The sequence below is a fragment of the Phlebotomus papatasi genome, chromosome 2, assembly GCF_024763615.1.
Source record: "Phlebotomus papatasi isolate M1 chromosome 2, Ppap_2.1, whole genome shotgun sequence".
Lineage (NCBI taxonomy): Eukaryota > Metazoa > Arthropoda > Insecta > Diptera > Psychodidae > Phlebotomus > Phlebotomus papatasi.
The window spans coordinates 23,338,774-23,356,461 of NC_077223.1; the positions used below are offsets into that span (position 1 = coordinate 23,338,774).

The 17,688-nt window shown below is 36.5% G+C and overlaps 1 protein-coding gene across 2 annotated transcripts; it reads left to right on the forward strand.

Annotated features, from left to right (window-relative positions):
* The first annotated feature begins 8 nt into the window (after positions 1-8).
* On the forward strand, positions 9-14,184 carry LOC129803093 (histone deacetylase complex subunit SAP130). 2 transcript variants are annotated; one of them, XM_055849432.1, is made up of 7 exons: positions 9-270; positions 357-463; positions 529-636; positions 708-860; positions 7,435-8,432; positions 8,505-9,950; positions 13,827-14,184. In XM_055849432.1, the coding sequence occupies exons 1-7, from the start codon at positions 143-145 to the stop codon at positions 14,079-14,081; spliced, it is 3,195 nt and encodes a 1,064-aa protein (XP_055705407.1). In that variant the 5' UTR covers positions 9-142; the 3' UTR covers positions 14,082-14,184. The 2 variants fall into 2 exon arrangements, with proteins under 2 accessions (XP_055705407.1, XP_055705406.1); XM_055849431.1 differs by having other exon boundaries at positions 7,435-9,950.
* Positions 14,185-17,688: the final 3,504 nt, after the last annotated feature.

Below are 17,688 nucleotides of genomic sequence, written 5' to 3' on the forward strand. Positions count from 1 at the left end.
AAAAAAGGGGAAATTTGAGCGACTTGTCAAGTAGGCAACGCGCCGCCATTGCGAAAATTACTGTTCTTTCCTCAAATGTAGTTCTTTCTGTGGTGAAAAAGTGTGTGAAAAAGTGTGAAAAGTGCAAAAAAGTGAAGGGGATATGAGTGGTCAGGAGGGCGATAAGATCCCTGTGGGGAAAACCATCGCTTTCCCCATTGATTTGGCACCCAAAGTAGCCCTCGTAAAACCAGCTACTGATGGAAAGCCACAAACACAGCAAACCTTTCGGTGAGTTCAATTTTACAGGGCTCAAACTCAAACTTTCCTCAATATTCCCACCAAATAAATTAAAAAATGCCAATTTGATATTGTAGAACCATTGGACAACCTCCGATGAGACTCATCGCGGGGGCTGTGCAGACTTCCGGAACGGCTCAGATTATACAGACTCATCTTATGCCCCAAGCAATGATAAAACAAGGTATAAATGCCTCTAAAAATAAGCTTTCAAACCCCTTTGCCCAATATTTACCATATCTATTCCAGTTGACACGTCCGGAAGGACTCAAATCACAGCCCTGCCCGCCAGAAGTCTCTCCCAGACTTCAATAACAGTGACTCGAACACAAACTCCCACGACGTATGTGCCACGAGGTAAGTAACCCTTTCCGGAAAGCTGTAAATCACCTTATACTCAAGTTTCTGTCTTCTTGGTGTGCTTCCAGGAGTCACCACTGTAACTAACATGGCTGTAACTCGAGCTGTTGCTCCAAATCCTCGAACCCCAACACCACCGGCTGCAAATATCAGTTCTACTTTTGTTAGGAGTTCTGCTCCACCCAGGACTCCCTCTCCGGCAGCAACTGTCATCTCTCCAGGTAAGTCAGGGATGGTGGGTTCGTGGCTCAGTGGTTTAAGTCCTTGACTTCTGATTCAAGAGGTCATGGGTTCAATTCTTGCATCTGGCAGAAAAGAGAGAGAGTATGATGATGTATACCAAACTAAAACCACCGCTTTCAATAGGTTGGTGGAATCTGATCATTGAGGGAATCTGCTGATTCCCTCAACTATGATTTCTCACAATCTGATCTTTCTCCTAAAAAAAATTTCTTTTACCTGTGATTCTTTCATAATCCCAAAACTGCTCTAAAATGCTGATATGAAAAGATATTGATTTTTACCTGATAGGGTAATTGTGCCAAATTTCGGCATAGTTGGAAAGTCTCAAGTTTGAAATGTAATATTTTTAATACAAATAAATTTTTTTATTCTTTCATCTGAAAGAGTGTTGTTTGGAACCTTGTAAAGAGTTTACTGTCTTTATTTACTCTAAAATAATTCTTAATAAAAATAAATGTAAAAATAAGGGTAAGTGTGCCAAATTCCGGCCTGGTTGCAATTCCGGCCACCTTTTTTGTTCCTCGAATTTCTATGAACTTTTAGATTTTACATACTTTAGAGATTATACAATGCAAAAACTAACAAAAAATGTCGCTTCGACGAGCAAGATGATCTGAAAAAGACATTGAAAGAATTCTGAAAGGGCAAGGAACTATGAGAATAAATGTGGGCGAAATATGGCACCAAAGCTATGTCTATATTTTTATTCATTTTAAAATGTATTAAGAATGATTTTAGAGTAAATAAAGACGGCAAACTCTTTACAATATTCCAAGCAAAACTCTTTCGGAAGAAATAATTTAAAAAAATAAATTTGTATTTAAAATATTACATTTCAAACTTGAGAATTTGACGCATGCATGCAAGTACAGTAGTCTCCCTCAAATTCGGGCATATGGGACCGAAATGTCAGCCGAATTAGACAGAAATTCGGGCGACTAACTTTTTGAAATGCAACGATTTTTTATTCATGTGCATATAGATATTGAGTTTACACACTCATATATAACGTAAATTGCATAAAAATCTCTCAATAATGCAAAATCACATCAAAACTAAGACAAAACATGCCAAATTTGAGCATATTTGATTTATTTGCTAATCATAATCAAACTTGAAAAATGACAACAAACTTTTTTCAAATGTAACCGCTGCCCGAATTAAAAAGTAGCCCGATCTTAAAAGAGCCGAATTAGCGAGAGTCTACTGTATGCCGAAATTTAGCACACTTACCCTAACTTTGGTACCCAATTTCGGCCACCTTTATTCTCATAATTCCTTGCCCTTCGGGAATTCTTCCAATTTGTTTTTCACGTCATCTCGTTTGTCGAAGCTACATTTTTTGTTATTCTTTTGCATTGTATAATCTCTTAGAGTATGTAAAATCTAAAAGCGCATGGAAATTCGAGGAACAAAAGAGGTGGCCGAAATTGCAAGCTGGCCGGAATTTGGGACACTTACCCCATTCTTTACGATCTCAACTTTTGTAGTCCGAGGTGAAATTCGACTTTTTATATACGCGTTTTTGACGCTCATAGATCATAAATATGATGACCATGATGACCCAGTAAAAGTCGATTTCCGTTACCGTTCCTTTTGCCAGAATGGAAACGGAAAGAGATATAGACTATCAGTTTACGGCAAAGGTTAAATCGATAGGTAGCTAGAAGTTTATGATATCAGGTCCATCCCCCAAATACCTCCCACCTTTTTTGAGACATCCCTATTTCTGGTTTCTCTCAATAACTGAACCCTTTCAGTATATTTGATCAATAAAGAAACGTAACCTCCTCCGACCTTCCTAAAAGGTCAAGGAAATAATTTCAAGATCGTCAGCTCTCGTTTTGATTTTGATTTGAACATCGCGTTAAATGCTATACAACTCTTCAGATTGTCAAAACTTCATACAAATAGGTACTGCTAAGGTTCCTTCGCATGTAGGAGTTGTCGGCAATGACATGGCGGATGCAGCAGCGAGGCAGGAAGCGCGTTTGTTAGTTATCCAAGAGGAAGTAACAAGAATGGAAGATTGGTTCGCAGTGGCCAGGTGCACGGTAAAAGATTTCGGCACATATCTGTTCCAAAACTTAGCTCGTTCACGGACATTGAAAATTTTTGGAATAAAATTGTACCTTCTAAGAGGAACAAAAAGATACCCAATATTAGTAACGAATTTGTTCCAAAAAAAAAATAGCTCGTCTAGTATAAAATCGTATCCCTCTCACACTCAGTCACCCGTCACCGAAACAAGGAGAACGCCAAATCTTTGGCAATTTTCGTGCTACATGGTTTCACTTTTTTTGTGGTCACAGATGAAATCCGACCTCGTCAGATTGGGCCCAAATTTTGGATTTGCATGTTTTGACACTCATAGATCACGAAAATCATGTGCGCTAAAAATTGATTTTCGTGGACGTCCCGTCCCGTCCGTTACATTTCGACTTCTGGAGAGAGAACGGAAAGAGATATCGACAAGCGGTTTTCGACAAAGGTTTAAAGTCATTGGGCCGCTAGAAGTTGATGATGTCAAATCCACCCCCCCACCCCCCCCCCCCTTCCGCCATATTGGAATACACCCAAATTTTGTTTTTTCAATAACTCAGCGCCTATGGCATCGATTGGGCTCAAATTTTAGTGTGTCATGGCTGGGCCTAAGAGCTTTCGATCGATACTAAAATTAACCCCCTCCGACGCCCTGCTCCCCAACCAAAGGGGGTCAAAAATTCAATTTTCAAATGGTCATATCTCCGCTTCTAATTATCGGAAATTGAAAAATGTTGGTTTTTTGAAAAGCTCTCGTAGAGTACTACAACCTGTTGCACCACGTGGGTGACTTTTCTCAAAAGAGAATTTTACTCACTAATTTCGCGAGTAGGGGGGGGAGAAAATATTCTTCTTCCTTCTCCACAAGCTGGAAAGGACTCACCAGGAATAATTAACACTAAAAATAGAAAAAAAAGACGCACACCACCACTTCACGTTCTCACCGCACAAGATCACAATATTACAATATTACTTTCACTCTACAGAAGACGACAGCAAAGACTAAACTGGCCCCTGACCAAAAATTCCCCTTTTTATACCTCCTGCTCAATCTCTCCCAATCCCGCTAACTCATCAGCTTATCACCTAACTGGTTCAATTCTAATTGCTCTCCCTTTCAATATAGTTCCTTTCTTTCCCATCCTCGCGCATCCCAAACCGCACCGCAACATACCTCCCATAATTGAAAAAAGAAAAAAAAACTTAAAAAAAAAAGAAAAGCGTTTTACATGTACTCTTCGTAAACAAACGAAAAATAAGCAGAAAAGAAATTAAAATGAATGGAAATAATAATATTCAGAACTAAATTCAGTCCACCGGCTCAGCACCATTATAATTCTATCGACAATGAGCATAATCATGCTGACAAACCACGCGAATTCGACGCGAACTGGAAAGTCTCAGCAGATCACAAACATTGTACAATTTATGATTGGGGAAAGAAGCACTTGAAGAGTGAGAAGAAACCCCAATAGGATTTTTTCCGCCTGACACTCCCAAGAACGCAACGAAATAATATTACGAATTTATAAGGATCGTGCAAACGGAAGTTAGCAGTCTCCAGAAAAAGTGTGGCTGCCTACACCGGAGAAACTATCCTTCTTGCTCTAAACATATTACTCCATTGGAAAGAAAATAGTAATTAGTGGCTACTTAGGAGCAGAAATCTTCAGGAAAATTAATAAAAGAATATGAATTTCGATAAAAATATGGAATAATGGAATAGCACCGTAAAAAATCTTTTGTATAAGCAAAAATAAAAGGCACCATCCAAATATTAACCAAAAAAAACGAAATTCAATTATCTGACTTCCTACCCAGAGAATCCGTGCAAGAGTGAAATAGCTATATGCTAAAGGTCCACTAAAACACAGAAAATTATATGACAGCAGAACAGTTTTCACTGAGCTTCTACTAACATACCCAAATAGGATCAAAAACAGATTTCAAAATAGAACAGCTTTCGCTTGAGTCCCATTCTGAAACCAACCTAACCAATTCTAATGCTGTACAACACCTGAGTGTAAACAGTGCAGCATATAGCTCCAAGCAAATCATCAATCACAAAAAAAAAAAAAATTACCCAAATTTTCTGTAATAATCAATGTGATACTTTCTTTAATCTTTTAATAGATTTACTTATTTATTTATATTTTAATTGTTATTTATTACTTTAATAATTGTTTGCTTTCCAAAGAGAAAAAAATAATCTGATGCATGTTGGGCGCAGTCTAAAAATTTGCGAGCATGAGATGACCATAAGGATGTATTTATTCTAATCTAACCAATTAACAACCCATATTTCCTCATCGCAAAAAAAAACAATAAAAAAAAATTATTGAAGATGCACTTTCTCAAGATTTTATTCCCAATAATTAAATTTTACAATAAAAGAATTTCTGAAAATAAATAGAATTTATTTAACATAACTCATTTTAATTTTTAGCGTGAAATTCATTAATCTATTACCTTCCTAGCTATCAAGACACTATAACTATCTCTTAAAAAGGAATAATTGTACTTATTAACAAAGCAAAGTACGCCTACTTACTCTGCGATTTGACCACAAGTGCATTAAAAACATATATCTCCTACAGATATTTTACTAGACGTTTTCTTAAATAGTATCGTCTCCTTGAAATCATAAGACTATCTTTAAGACGAATTTTAACACTCTTTATAGATTTACGGAGATCTTGCATTCTCTCTTCAAAAGTTATAGCTTCAATCAATTGAAAAATGCGAATAATAGCTATATAGAAATTATTATATAATATCTTAATAAATTAAATTCCTGCAACATTTTTAATCAATAAATCGTGACATGCTAAAGGAAGTTGAAAATATTCTACGAAAACCCTCAACGAAAAACTACATGAAATAGAACACAATTATATCAAATCAAGCATATTTGGTATATTTGATGTACACCACATTATCACTTTATGGAATATTCAAACGGTTATATCACTCCCCTTGTCTCACTAACTGTTCAAATTCATCATTTTAAATTATCACTCCATATATTTAGCATTTATCACCGATTAAAATCTTCATAAACTCCTCTTATCACATGAAATTCTCTCTCAACAAAAAAAAATCATCGTCTTGGAATCTCTCGTTTCAACTATTTGGAAAATTTTCACAATCACATTACTAATAATTTCAAGATATCCCTTAATGTGCTGCAAAATAATCCCTTTTTTTAAAGAAATTATGCAATTAAGCATGAGATTGGATTTCACTAAAATGCTCATTCAAACTGCGTACTTTTAGCTTCCATTGGACTTCCCTATGGGGTATTTTCTTTAATATCCAAAATTCCATGCTGATAGAATGCAAGATTTTCTTTTCGCGCAAAACTTAAAAAAAACTCGCGTTTATAAAAAAAACTACTTTTATGAAGTCTTGTGGGCTCGGTGGGATAATGTGTGGTGCTCAGATTATAAACAAAAAAAACATAATATTGGAGAAAAAAGAAGAATATGAGCTTGTTGGGCGCCAATTTGTTGCACCACGTGGGTGACTTTTCTCAAAAGAGAATTTTACTCACTAATTTCGCGAGTAGGGGGGGGAGAAAATATTCTTCTTCCTTCTCCACAAGCTGGAAAGGACTCACCAGGAATAATTAACACTAAAAATAGAAAAAAAAGACGCACACCACCACTTCACGTTCTCACCGCACAAGATCACAATATTACAATATTACTTTCACTCTACAGAAGACGACAGCAAAGACTAAACTGGCCCCTGACCAAAAATTCCCCTTTTTATACCTCCTGCTCAATCTCTCCCAATCCCGCTAACTCATCAGCTTATCACCTAACTGGTTCAATTCTAATTGCTCTCCCTTTCAATATAGTTCCTTTCTTTCCCATCCTCGCGCATCCCAAACCGCACCGCAACAAACCCTTGTAACATTCCAATTTATTCCGATTTCATCGAAGGTCCGATTAATCGAAAAATCGATTTTCGATTAATCGATTTCGAATATTTCGAAAACTAGACGATGCTTTTTCTTTAAATTTTAGTATGTTGTAGCTGAGGTCGAGACTTTTCCAACGCACTCCTCCCTAGATGTTCCCTGACCCGAGCTATAACCAAAAATGTCAAGGTGACCTCGGAATGCGTGAAAATTCGATTGTGAGTTGAATTTTGGGGGTAAAAAATCGGGTCGAGCCAATTTTATCCATTTCGGTGTCCGAGAACCGTTTGCTCGACGTGATTCTTTACCCCCAAAATTCAACTCACAATCGAATTTTCACGCATTCCGAGTTGCAAGCACCCCGAGTTGCACGCATTTCGAGGTCACCTGTAAAGAATCTCAGTTACCATAAGCTTATCTGGGCTTACCACTGGCTTTCCTAATGGGGTTTAACTTGTTTAATCTTGAGTAAAGAGGATTGCTCCCCTTTGCTAATGAAAGACACACAGCTCCCATAAGTTTAAAGAAGGGTATTGTCTGTGTTTTTAATGACACTGCTCATGGGGATATATCGTTGTTTGCAGTTCAAGGGGCCACAACGTGGATGTCCGGAACGGGAGCTGTGCAAGTGCAGGTGCCGGCTCAACTGATTCGTGCCAGTATCAGCCAACCTCCACGTCCACCGCGAATGTTGACGCCTGGAAGCGTCCCTAGTAGCGTCAGTACAACTGCTACCAATACCCTCACGGCCAATGTAGTGGCTGCTTCCCCAAATGCTTCCGGACAGTCCGTGAGTGCCAGTCAGACAGTTAATGTCTCTGGTGCCTCGCAACAGCAGATTTTCGCTACCCTAGCAGCTGTGCAGTGTGCTCCGCGTCAGCAAACTGCCACTCTTGTCTACAGCAATGTCTCCAATCCACAGCAGCAGTTTCCTGGTCAGAGGCTGGCTGTGGCCACTTCATTGGGTGGTCCACGACAAGTGCGTCCCATACAGCTCAATACAGCTCGACTGTCAGCTGCTGGAATTGGTGTTAGGGTGAGTGCTGCCAATATCAGCATCCGTGCACCTAGTGTACCAGTTTTAGCGCCATCGAGTGTCCTCACCACGATTCCCACTGCTGTCCAGGCTAGAACATCTCAGGCAGCCGCTGGAGCTGGATTGACGGCCACGGGAACACTTCCGGCCACGAGAATAATTCAGGTTCAACAGCCACCAACTGGAGGAACGGCCCAGGTCATCAATGCCAGTCGTTTGACGGGGAATCTCATGACTCTGCATCCGGTCATCATGAATACACCGACGGGAACTCAACGAGGTACTGCAGCTACGAGTTTGGGTACGGGCAAAGTACAGCCATCTCTGACAATTACACAATTGGGGAAATTGCCACCTCAGTCCGGGACTCAGGGTACCCAAGCACCGGCTCTGGCACAAGTTAGTGGTACACAAAGTGGCCATCATACAGTGTCCGGGGGAATGGCATTGACCAGTCAGACTAATCAGGGAAACCAGTCAATAGCCCAGATTGTTAGTGTAAATCAACAGGGGGCTATTACGGGACAGGCTCATCAGTTGGTTGCGGTGAGTGGAGATACCAAGAGAATATCCGAGGCTTTCTTCTCTGAGCTCGAAGGATTTAAACCTAATTTCCAGGTTAATCAACAGCAAATTCTCACTGCAACGCAGAATCCCAATTCGGGAGGACCAACAGTCGTTCCACTGGCCATTGCTACGCGTCCGGGATCCAATGTTCTGGCAGCTGGCGGGCAACAGGGTCAGGGACCAACGGTGCAGCAGGTGGTATCGAGTCAGGCTGGTGGATTGGTACGAACAAGTGTACCAGGAATTGGGGTTTCTAGTGCAGCATCAGTCAGTGGAACTCCTGTGAATCAATTGGTGACCGTACCACCGATTGCAAAGGTTCTGCCGCAGCAACAGCAGCAACAGCAGCAGGTGTCTTCGGCTGAGGTACCGAGTGTTTTCATCCAACGTCCAGCATCATCAGCCGGAGTTACTCCGTCTGCTACTGTTCCCGGTACAGTGACTGGAGTACAGTTAGCACTGACATCTTCCAGCAGCGGCACTGTAACGAGTCTCAGCTATTCGGCAGCAGGGGGCTCCTTTGCTGTCGTCGGTGGCAATCGACAGATTCACGGACTAGTGCCATCGACTTCTGGAGCTGGTGGTCAAGTGACAAGTGTTCAGACGGTGCCAGTGAGATTCCAGCCACAGCTAATAGTAGACAGTTCAACTCCAGGACAGCCACAGCATCAAATTATAACAATGACACAACCGCCATCTAGTATGCAGCAGCAACATATGATAATTCCCGTGCCGGCTAAACTAGCGCCATCTACCAGCCCAAGGCCAAGCATTTTGCGCAAAAGGGACAACGAAGGAGTCTGTTTGCAGCCTAAGGGCGTAAAGAATCTTGTGCCCATTCTGCAGTCAATGGGAGGCAACAAATCAGTGACAGCAGCAGTTGCTGGAGAGCCAGAAAAGGAAAAAGAGGTGAAGATGCTAGAACAACCAGCATCACCAAGACCACCGTCAACGGATGGTTCGACAACTGTTAGTGCAACATCGAGTCCAGGACTCGAACAGCAGCAACAGCAACAGATGCCAGATCCCGAGGAGATTTCCATGGCCCTGAGAGTTCAGAGTGAGCTGGCCTATACGACAATGAGTGCAGCATTTGCAAGTGTAGACAGTAGATCGGTAAATCAGCAAAACAATACAAATGAAGCAGCTGCAGAGGCATCACCGAGGAAAAAACCAAGAAAGCAGCAACTAGAAGCCACCACGAGTCAGCCGGCGGAACAGACAAAACCGCCGCAGGCACCACCACAAACTCAGGTTAACAACAAGGAGAACAACAATCAGGCTGAAGTGACCATTAAGAAGCCACGAACGTGCTCACTGCTCGAAACATACAAGCAGAACTGGAAAGCAGCCAACAATCATTTCCAGCGGTATTCGGATGTGAAGCCAAGGGAGGAGAGGAGACCATCGGTGATGGACTTGGCGAATCAAGCTCATGTGCTGCAGAAAGTCAATGGATGGAAAATTTATCATTTGAGCGCCCAAATGGAGGATCTGGTGAGTGGAATTTTTAATTTATTTTTTCACTTTTCAGCCATATTTTTTCAATAGATTTTAATTATTATAATTTCATTTTATTTCATCTGTAAAATCTTTTTTTATTAGGGTAAGTGTGCCCAATTTCGGCATAGTCGCATATAAGCACCGAAGTCCTAAGTTTGAAATTTTGTTACTTCCTTTTCGGGAGGGTTGTGTGAAATCTTGAAGACTAGTTTATCGTCTTTGTTTTCTTTAAATCACTTCCTAAAATATTGAAAAATTAATAAAAATATGGACATTGCTTTGGGTAGTATTCCGACCACTTTGTGTGAAATACCGGCCACCTTTTTTCTTACCACCTTTTGTAAAGCAACGGATAGAAGATTTCAAAACGGAACGAGTTTAATATTTAGTTTAATACGTTTATATAATTCCGTGTAATTTGTCCTGAAGACCTGAAGAGTAGCATCTCAAATTTACGCGCAGATTCCCGTAGCAATTTGCCCTTCCTGAACTCTTCCAATGCCTTTTCCACATCATTATTTTCATAGAAGCGATGGTTTTTTTTCTCTGGACATTGTAGAACTCAGAAATTAAAAAAAAAAACAAAATGAATAAGAAATTTAGGAAAGCAAAAGATGTTGCCGGAATAGACGCTCACAAAGTATATACTTTTTTACGCGAAATACAGGATCCAGCTGCGAAATTTTACCCGAAATTTAAAGATTGATTCATTATTAACATTATTAACATAAACAGAAACAATCTTTAAAGAAAACTAATCAATTTTCATGAAAAACACCGAAGGAAAGCCTTTTGTACTTCACCATAAACCACAAGACTGCTAGAAACACAATCGATTTTTACATTTTTTTACATTCTGTCACATTTTTTTAAGACTTTTCACACTGAGTTTTTATAACGCAATTTAAATTCAAATTAAACCTAAAATTTAACGGTCTTTATGTTAATACATCCTAAAATGAATAAATATTTAAAAGCAAAATGAATTCATTGACCATTCGAAGATAACATACATAATTTTAATTAATTTATTTGCATGGCCGAAATTACACTCAAAGTGGCCGAAATTAGAAGCTAGCCGAAATTTGGCACACTTACCCTATGTAATTTGAATTTGAAAATGTAATGAATACGGTTTTGATTTGCTACTGATCAGAATTTTATTTTCTAAAGATCTATTATTTTTACTGGTCATTTTGTCATCTATTTATAAAAAAAAAAGCAGATGCAACCCCTGAATTCTAAGAAAAAAGCCGAAAGTTAAATAATAGTGCAAAAATTAAAGATTTCCCATTCTGAATTTAAGGCTAACGACGCTTCATCGATTCTAATCTTAGAATTTATTATTTAAGAAATGAGAAGGAAATTTATCAATTTTACTATTTTGGATATTTTCCACTTAGCACTTCTGACAAATTACTGATCGGAAGTGAATACTGAATATCTTACTGATTCTTCTTTTATTTTTTTGCTAATTTATTTAAAAAATTGCCCTGAATTTCATTTATTCCCACTCTGCTTTTTTAAACCGATTTTTCGTTTATTTGAACACATTTATGAATTACTCAAAAGATCGTCTAAAATAGTTTAGGAGTAATAAAAATAATTTTCTAATTTTCTTTAATAAAACTTGGATTTTCACAAAAAAAACAGCGAGACCTTTTTCCAAGTCGATATCATCATCAGTTTGTTGAGAAAATAAGTTTTTTGGCAAAAATTTGCAAGATTTCATATGTTTTGAAAATGACGAAAATCAAAAAATAAGGCATTTAGAGGTATCGTAGCTGAATGTCTTCTACGGCAAAAATGTAGTCCTAAGTGGAATCTATTGTGTACTGAAGAGAGTACATTAATATTTAGTTTAGTTTAGTTTATATGATTTTTCAAAGGTTGCTTTCTTAGGTCATTTTTCAGAAATTTCAGTTTGATTTTGTTTTTCCGCCCCTAAGGATTTTTTGAAAAAATATCAAATCATTTTCAAGTTGAAGCACAACTACTTACCTTTCCAACGGATGCTCATTTATAAAGTTCTGTACACTAGAACCGGAGGAATAATTGATAATTTGAGACAAAACAGCAAAAACAAAAAAAAAATTAATTAAATAAAATTATGACGTATAGGAGAAAAACCAAGAACAGATTCTTGATCAGGCGAGTCGACTCTACCAAACGTACTATGTGAGATCCATGTGCTAAAAATCGTGTTGCATAGTGTAATTCAAGAAAACGATTTAATTGATGAAGATAAACCTTATTTTTTATGTAGGGGAAGTGCTTATAATTTTGGACAGTCTGCATATAAGCATCGATATCCTAAGTTTGAAGTGCCATATTTTCAATACTAATTGACTTTTCTTGTTACTCTCTTTTCAGAAGGATTGTTTAGAAACTTGGCAAGCTATTTATCATCTCATTTTTACTAAAATTAGTTCTAATACGTTTAAAAATGAATTGATATGTAGAGGTGAATTTGACTCTTATTTTGGACAACTTGGTTATTAATTTTTACAACTTGTCTGTAAATTTGGACAGATAATCCGCCTCAACAGGATGCCCATTGTTCTTCATTTTATGAACCAATCTTACCAAGTCCTCTTCCTGTTCATGTAAGGGAAACGTAGAATGTCACAGAAGCCCAGAAACTTTCCATATCATTCATTAAAGTGAGTTGACTTCGGTACTCCAAGTACGTGCGGATTCGCTCATTCCCTGCCCTTTCCGGGAGCCTTTCAAGGCATTTCTCACTGCATCTCTTTCGTAGAGATGATGCTCCTTTATTTCTCCAGGCATTTGTCCAACCTAGTCATTACAAAAGCTAAAACTTCACGAAATTTCGTGAGAAAAACACCTGTCCAAAATAAGAATCATCACCTCACTGGTGAATGTCTTAAAAAATTTCCCATTTTTCACACGAAAAATATAATTCACAAGGCAAATCTCACTTCAGGTCAAATGTACAAATCATCAGTAACGTGAATCAACACAATATTCAATAATATCACTCAAAAACAGCGAACAAACTTTGTTAGTACTTCACCAAAACTAAATAAGACTGAAGTAAGCCACGAAGTTCTGTCATATTTCTCGTAAGCAATTGCTCACACTGAATTTTCAACGAAGCAATTTCAACTCAAATCATATTCAAATTTTAACGTATTTAGTGTTAAAATATTCCAAAAAGAACAAATATTTAGATAGAATTCATTATTCATCAAATATTGGAATAAAAATCCATCATTTTAATCAATTTATTTTTAGTGTCCAATGTTATCCTCAAAGTGTCCAAAATAAGAAACTGGACAAAATTAGAAGCATTTCCCCTATATCAGGAAGATAGCAAATGAATGAAGATGGAGGGACGAAAAGAAATGGATTAGTCTCGAGAAAATGTAATTTTAGGAGGGGTCATCGAAGACCAGAAGTCGATATCTCTTACCGTTTGAATTTTATATGGGTCAGGAGACAGGAAAAACACGCAAAACCGAAATTATGCCGTCGTGAACCACTTAACCCTTCGCTAAATTGGACTTTAAAGAGTATTAAACAGTTCACAAGTCGGAAATCTTTTATTCTTTAGTTTAAGAATCTCCGGTTATACGGGGCTTCAGACTTAAAACTTAGCTTTATGGTTTAACTTTAACTGCTCTAAATTCTTATCAATCACGATTTTTTGGAAAAAAATGAATTGCATTATTAAGGACAAGTGATCTATTAGATTCTGAAAAAGTAATAAAATCGGTTGCTATTTACGGTTATGAGACCTTCAGAAACGGGGCTAAACCTCTTGTCTGAAAACTGTATTATAGACGATCCGTGAGAGAGTTTCTCATGACTCAAGGCTTCTTTTTCCTTTTTGGTAATTGATTTCAGTGTGAGTTGGAGTCTCAAGTGTACGACAAATTGTCGTCGATGCTGCAAGTGATGGAGGCTCATGAGCAGAGTCCGGACGTTGATCGTGTTAATGATCTCCTAAAAGGAAACATGCAAAGGAGTAAAGTGATCATAGATGGCGTCAATGAGGCTCGAGGGCAGATAATGAAGATATTTGATCACAAATCCCATGTCTCAGACATCATCCATCGCTGTGCATCCAAGAGGAACTTCAAGAAAAGGGAGAAAACTTAAATGAAAACTCTTAAATGTGTGAAATAAAATTGTACACATTTTACTTATAAATTTAAAGAAAAAAAAGAGGATTTTATCATCTAAATAAAATGATTGAATCTTTTATGAAGCGTTTTCTTTGCTGCTAAATTTTAGACAGTTGGTAACATTTCATAGTGCAATTTATTTCTTCAAATTTTCTTCAAGGTGCTGTACAGTTTTACAATATACATTTATACAACAATTGGGATTTTTTACCATAAGTTTTTCATGTTGATTAAGGTTTTTCTTTCAGCTGTTACACAAATACTTTTTTTTTTAGGAGGTTAGATTAGTGTGAAAACAAGAGTGATATTTCATACATTCCATTTTTTTAAATTTATTTTTTTGTATTTCTATGTTTTTTTTTTTCTTTTTTAGTATACTACATTAGTCATATTTTTCCTATTTATATTAATATTACCTATTAAATGTTTCCAGAGATTTTTATATTTTCTTTTTTAGTTCTTGCGCAAACTTCTGTTTCTTTGAGAGCGCTTCTTTTAAAAATATTTTCAGATAAATTTGTTAAACCTAAATCGTTTAATAAATATTTTATAATTTTTTTTTCTTCAATAAATATAACATTTTCAATATTTTTTTTTGTATATTTTATAATTCAAATATTCTATATAATATATATATTTTTTACTTCCTATTCAATATGATATGATACTGATAAGCGATTTGTGGTGATTTTAAGTGTCCCTCTTTAGTGTTTTCTTTGTTTTTTTTGGTAAAACTTTGGTTTTTTCTTGAGAGAAAAAGGATATTTCTGATAATTTATTTCGAAAGTCATCACGAATTACATGGAGGAAAATTTTCTATTTCGATTTCTTTTTGATATTTTGTCTGCAATTTAAAGCATTATGGCTAGCAAATGGATGGATAGTTATTTTTTTGTTGTTTTATTGTGGACAAAAATATTTAGTTGTTGGCTTTTGAAGCACTTTTTCTCAAAAAATTCATTGTTAATCGTTGCTGTAACTGGACAAAAAATGGTCTATTGCAAGTCAGTTTGTCATTTAGAATTGTGCTTTTTACATCATTCACTGAAGCTTACAGCAGATAGCTTCTTTTTTATTCAAATAAAGATTATTGCATTTATTTTACGTAGATCGAGATAGAGGTTAATTTTTTTTTGAGGGCGTTTGTCTATAGCTCTTATTTGCTAAAAAATAGCTATTATTTTAATGCTAAGACTTCAATATTCATGATTCGTAGCTTAAAGAATTAGATAACTATATCAATCACTCTTGCATCACTTTGTGAATTAAATCTAGATTTATTTAAAATGACTCAAAAAAATAGAGCTCTCTCCGGTCTCATACTAAAAGTTGTGACGTCATTTAAAATATCTTTTTCAATCATATTACTGAGGTTGATCCATAATTCATGTTGTATTTGCGTAGAAGCATTAATTGCAATATTTCTTTACATTGTCAATTTGCTTAATATCCGTGCATGAGCTTTTCAAACGTTTTACAGAGGTTACTAACACTAAGCTGGCGATGGACGCAAATCAAGCTTTTTGATATAATGCCCTAGACCTAGTCACATTTACGACTTAAACCGAGAAACGGCTTAACGTAATTATAATCAAAATAATGATTAGATTACATTTCCATCAGTTTTTGAGTAATTCGTCTTTCGGCTCATGCCGAGAAATTGTTTAGTTAATGAGAAACTCATAGGAATTTAGTGAAACCATTATTTTAATTATAATTACATTAAGCCCTCTATCGACTTAAGTCGACTGAGAAAAAAAGGGGATTCGATTAACTTTTTTTCCTCATAATTTTAACGCTTTTTAGGCGTAAAAATATTTCAAAATTTTTTTATGTTAATCTTACACCTTTTGTAAGGGTAAAATTAACATGGAAAAGGGTAACTTTAACCCCTAATACACCTAAAAAGCATAACATTTACACCGATTTCCGATCAATACTGCAGGGTAAAATTAACATTTCCGGAATGTTATTTTAACTTTTTCGGGCTACTTTGTAATTCGAGCGGCAGTTATGTTCCAAAAAAGTTGTTGACATTTTTCAAGTTTGATTATGATTATAGACTGAAACAAATATGCAGAAATTTGCCATTGTTGTTTTTCTTAGTTATGTTGTGATTTTTCAATACTTTTTCGTGGAATTTCAATATTAATATGTATGTAAATTAAATAAAAATATGTAGATGAACTAAAAATCATGGCATTTCAAACAGTTTCACACCCGAATTTCTCTGTATTTCGGATGATATTTCAATGCCAAATAACCGAATTTGAGAGAGTCTACTGTACACTCAGTCTCGGCATTAAATCCTTCGGGATTATGCACCTGACGGAATTATGCAAGTTTGCCTACCATTGGGAGTCAATTTATGAAATCATTTTTGAAATATGCCTGAATGTATACTATTTTGCGAAGCGGGAAATTTGAAAACATTTTGCTACTTTTCCAGAATTAAAGTTTAATTTGTTTTACTAAGGTAAATTTTTTAAATATTCTAACCATTTATTGAAAAACTCTGGCCCAAAAGTACTGTTTGTTAATGCATTTCTATTAAACAGTTGATTTTTTTGTTTGAACTACTTTTGCTCCGCGCGAAATTCGTTCTACGGCCGATTTATTCAAAAGTAAGCCCCTGAGGATATGCAAATTTTCTCGATGCGTAATGCCATTGCGCGCGTTTTTTTCGGTCCCGAAAATGTGCTTAATCCCGGGACTGAGTGTATTGACCTAATTTAGATCCCATTGACTTCTATCTAGTTCGAAATCTGAACGAATTCCTTAACCTAATCCTCTACTGCCGAATTTTACAGGCTAAATATTCTCGAGGATCAGCCTGAGTCTATTTGGGCCTTAAGGGAGATTGTAGATGATTAATATTATTTTTGAATCATGTATCGTTTTCTTTAATGTTCGCTCTCAGAACCTTTCAATCGACCTATAATTTATTGGTTATTTAATCTTCTAAATTGATCTGCTTATAAAAGTATTATTAGAGTAGTTTGCACACAGAGAGCCTTCAAACAATGTGATTTTTTCTTTTAGTCAAAGAGAAAAAGAAAACTACGAAGAAGTACATTGGACGAGCACACTTCTTCGTTGTTTTCTCCTTTTGCCATCTAGAACTGTCAGGAAATCTCATAGTTCCAAATTAGACATGATTCAAAATTACCCTATCTTACCCTACGTGCGAACCATTCCCTTAATAATTTTAGATCATCATAATTCATTTCAATCTGGACCCATAATAAGGCAAATACGCAGAAAATGAAGAAAATTAAGAAAAAAGTAGTATTCTATTCACCACGATCGTGGACCGGATTTTACAAAAACCTAAACTTGCTATCTCTCACCGTTTGTTTTCTACACAGAAAAAAATATTTTGTAAAATTGTTCGTAAATGTTTGTGAAATCCTATGGAGGACTTACGAAATGCTCGTGAATCCTATAACCCAAAAACAAGTTCGTAAAATTTTGTACTTTTTTCACAAACATTGTTCGTAAAATGATCATTTGCCGAACATTTTTTGTACTTTTACAAACATTTGTTCGTAAATGTTCGTAAACACACAAAAAAATTTTCG

Coding starts and splice junctions, on each gene's coding strand:
- LOC129803093 (XM_055849431.1), top strand. CDS start 143: ATGAGTGGTCAGGAGGGCGATAAGATCCCTGTGGGGAAAACCATCGCT. Junction 464..528: donor CCAAGCAATGATAAAACAAG/GTATAAATGCCT, acceptor TATCTATTCCAG/TTGACACGTCCGGAAGGACT. Junction 637..707: donor CACGACGTATGTGCCACGAG/GTAAGTAACCCT, acceptor GTGTGCTTCCAG/GAGTCACCACTGTAACTAAC.